Genomic DNA, 3,351 nt, shown 5'->3' with positions numbered 1-3,351 from the left:
GGGTGAGTGCTTATTTGTGCCCTGGGTACCCCTGGAACTATAGCGGGTGACTGTTACCTCCAATGTTTCTATATATCTGTAACATTGTTTATGGGCTAAGGGGGCCCAGCCTGAAGCCAGTTAGGGGGGGATTTGGGGTGAGTGCTTATTTGTGCCCTGGGTACCCCTGGAACTATAGGCAGGGTGACTGTTACCCCCAATGTTTCTATATATCTGTAACCTTGTTATGGGCTAAGGGGGCCCAGCCTGAAGGCCAGTTAGGGGGGATTTGGGTGAGTGCTTATTTGTTGCCCTGGGTACCCCTGGAACTATAGCAGGGTGACTGTTACCCCAATGTTTCTATATATCTGTAACCTTGTTATGGGCTAAGGGGGCCCAGCCTGAAGGCCAGTTAGGGGGGGATTTGGGGTGAGTGGGTATTTTGTGCCCTGGGTACCCCTGGAACTATAGCGGGGTGACTGTTACCCCATGTTTCTATATATCTGTAACCTTGTTATGGGCTAAGGGGGCCCAGCCTGAAGGCCAGTTAGGGGGGATTTGGGGGTGAGTGCTTATTTGTGCCCTGGGTACCCCTGGAACTATAGCGGGGTGACTGTTACCCCAATATTTCTATATATCTGTACCTTGTTATGGCTAAGGGGGCCCAGCCTGAAGGCCAGTTAGGGGGGATTTGGGGTGTGTGCTTATTTGTGCCCTGGGTACCCCTGGAACTTATAGGCGGGGTGACTGTTACCCCAATGTTTCTATATATCTGTAACCTTGTTATGGCTAAGGGGCCCAGCCTGAAGGGCCAGTTAGGGGGGATTTGGGGTGAGTGCTTATTTGTGCCCTGGGTACCCCTGGAACTATAGCGGGGTGACTGTTACCCCAATGTTTCTATATATCTGTAACCTTGTTATGGGCTAAGGGGGCCCAGCCTGAAGGCCAGTTTAGGGGGGATTTGGGGGTGAGTGCTTATTTGTGCCCTGGGTACCCCTGGAACTATAGCGGGGTGACTGTTACCCCAATGTTTCTATATATCTGTAACCTTGTTATGGCTAAGGGGGCCCAGCCTGAAGGCCAGTTAGGGGGGGAATTTGGGGTGTGTGCTTATTGTGCCCTGGGTACCCCTGGAACTATAGCAGGGTGACTGTTACCCCAATGTTTCTATATATCTGTAACCTTGTTATGGGCTAAGGGGCCCAGCCTGAAGGCCAGTTAGGGGGGGATTTGGGTGAGTGCTTATTTGTGCCCTGGGTACCCCTGGAACTATAGCGGGTGACTGTTACCCCAATGTTTCTATATATCTGTAACCTTGTTATGGGCTAAGGGGCCCAGCCTGAAGGCCAGTTAGGGGGGGATTTGGGGTGAGTGCTTATTTGTGCCCTGGGTACCCCTGGAACTATAGCGGGGTGACTGTTACCCCAATGTTTCTATATATCTGTAACCTTGTTATGGCTAAGGGGCCCAGCCTGAAGGCCAGTTAGGGGGGATTTGGGTGAGTGCTTATTTGTGCCCTGGGTACCCCTGGAACTTATAGCAGGGTGACTGTTACCCCAATGTTTCTATATATCTGTAACCTTGTTATGGGCTAAGGGGGCCCAGCCTGAAGGCCAGTTAGGGGGGATTTGGGGTGAGTGCTTATTTGTGCCCTGGGTACCCCTGGAACTATAGCAGGGTGACTGTTACCCAATGTTTCTATATATCTGTAACCTTGTTATGGGCTAAGGGGGCCCAGCCTGTAAGGGCCAGTTAGGGGGGATTTGGGGTGAGTGGGTATTGTGCCCTGGGTACCCCTAAACTATAGCGGGGTGACTGTTACCCCAATGTTTCTATATATCTGTAACCTTGTTATGGGCTAAGGGGGCCCAGCCTGAAGGCCAGTTAGGGGGGGATTTGGGGGTGAGTGCTTATTTGTGCCCTGGGTACCCCTGGAACTATAGCGGGGTGACTGTTACCCCATATTTCTATATATCTGTAACCTTGTTATGGCTAAGGGGGCCCAGCCTGAAGGCCAGTTAGGGGGGATTGGGGTGTGTGCTTATTTGTGCCCTGGGTACCCCTGGAACTATAGCGGGGTGACTGTTACCCCAATGTTTCTATATATCTGTAACCTTGTTATGGGCTAAGGGGCCAGCCTGAAGGCCAGTTAGGGGGGATTTGGGGTGAGTGCTATTTGTGCCCTGGGTACCCCTGGAACTATAGCGGGGTGACTGTTACCCAATGTTTCTATATATCTGTAACCTTTTATGGGCTAAGGGGGCCAGCCTGAAGGCCAGTTTAGGGGGGGATTTGGGGTGATGCTTATTTGTGCCCTGGGTACCCCTGGAACTATAGCGGGGTGACTGTTACCCCAATATTTCTATATATCTGTAACCTTTGTATGGGCTAGGGGGCCCAGCCTGAAGGCCAGTTAGGGGGGGATTTGGGTGTGATGCTTATTTGTGCCCTGGGTACCCCTGGAACTATAGCGGGGTGACTGTTACCCCAATGTTCTATATATCTGTAACCTGTTATGCGGCTAAGGGGCCCAGCCTGAAGGCCAGTTAGGGGGGATTTGGGGTGAGTGCTTATTTGTGCCCTGGGTACCCCTGGAACTATAGCAGGGTGACTGTTACCCCAATGTTTCTATATATCTGTAACCTTGTTATGGGCTAAGGGGGCCCAGCCTGAAGGCCAGTTAGGGGGGGATTTGGTGAGTAGTTGAGTGGGTGTAGGTGAGTGAGTGTGAGTGTGTAGGTGAGTGAGTGTGAGTGAGTGTGTAGGTGAGTAAGTGTGAGTGAGTGTAGGTGAGTAAGTGTGAGTGAGTGTAGGTGAGTGAGTGAGGGTGCATGGTTGTGCCCACATCCCTATAAATATTAATATTACACCTTATAGTCAGTCCAGGACCTTTTTATCCAGTGCATCTTTGCCGCCGCTCCGGCTGTAGGGCTCGAAGGCGGAGGAGCTGAGGTACCGGGCAGACAGTTCCTGCAGGTTCCCTGCCATTGTCAGTGGGTTGGCGGAGAGCCGGTTGGCCACGGTGCCCAGTAGGGATGGCACAGGCATGTTGAAGATATTGTGCCCGGTGGGGGAGGGGTGCATCCTCGGCTGGTTGAGGGGGGCGCCGGTAGGGAGGGAGGTGGCGCCGGAGCTGCTGGGGGCACGGAGGGCGGCGGGGGCGCAGGTGGGCATGAGTCCCGGCAGGCCCGGGGGGGACAGGAGGCGGCCCTGCTCCAGGAGCCGGAGGACGCTGCAAGTCGCTGCCGTTTCAGACACCACAGAGCGCAGCTCCGAGTCCTTCCCCTGGTCCTTCTTCTGCTTGGTTCTGCGGTTCTGGAACCAGACCTTCACCTGCAACGGAAACAGAGGTGAGAACTGGGGCAACAGTGC

The 3,351-nt window shown here is 53.5% G+C and overlaps 1 protein-coding gene across 1 annotated transcript in view; it reads right to left on the bottom strand.

The window, feature by feature from the left end:
* Nucleotides 1–2,738: 2,738 nt before the first annotated feature.
* The window catches only part of vax1 (ventral anterior homeobox 1), a 13,904-nt gene continuing 13,291 nt past the window's right edge, over nt 2,739–3,351 (bottom strand). Inside the window, exon 3 of the mRNA XM_031906421.1 lies at nt 2,739–3,312. Within this exon, the coding sequence (XP_031762281.1) occupies nt 2,857–3,312 (456 nt within the window). The 3' untranslated portion in view covers nt 2,739–2,856. The remainder of the gene's footprint in view (nt 3,313–3,351) is intronic.

The sequence above is a fragment of the Xenopus tropicalis genome, chromosome 7 (assembly GCF_000004195.4).
Source record: "Xenopus tropicalis strain Nigerian chromosome 7, UCB_Xtro_10.0, whole genome shotgun sequence".
Classification (NCBI taxonomy): Eukaryota; Metazoa; Chordata; class Amphibia; order Anura; family Pipidae; genus Xenopus; species Xenopus tropicalis.
This window is presented reverse-complemented; position numbering and strand designations above follow the sequence as displayed.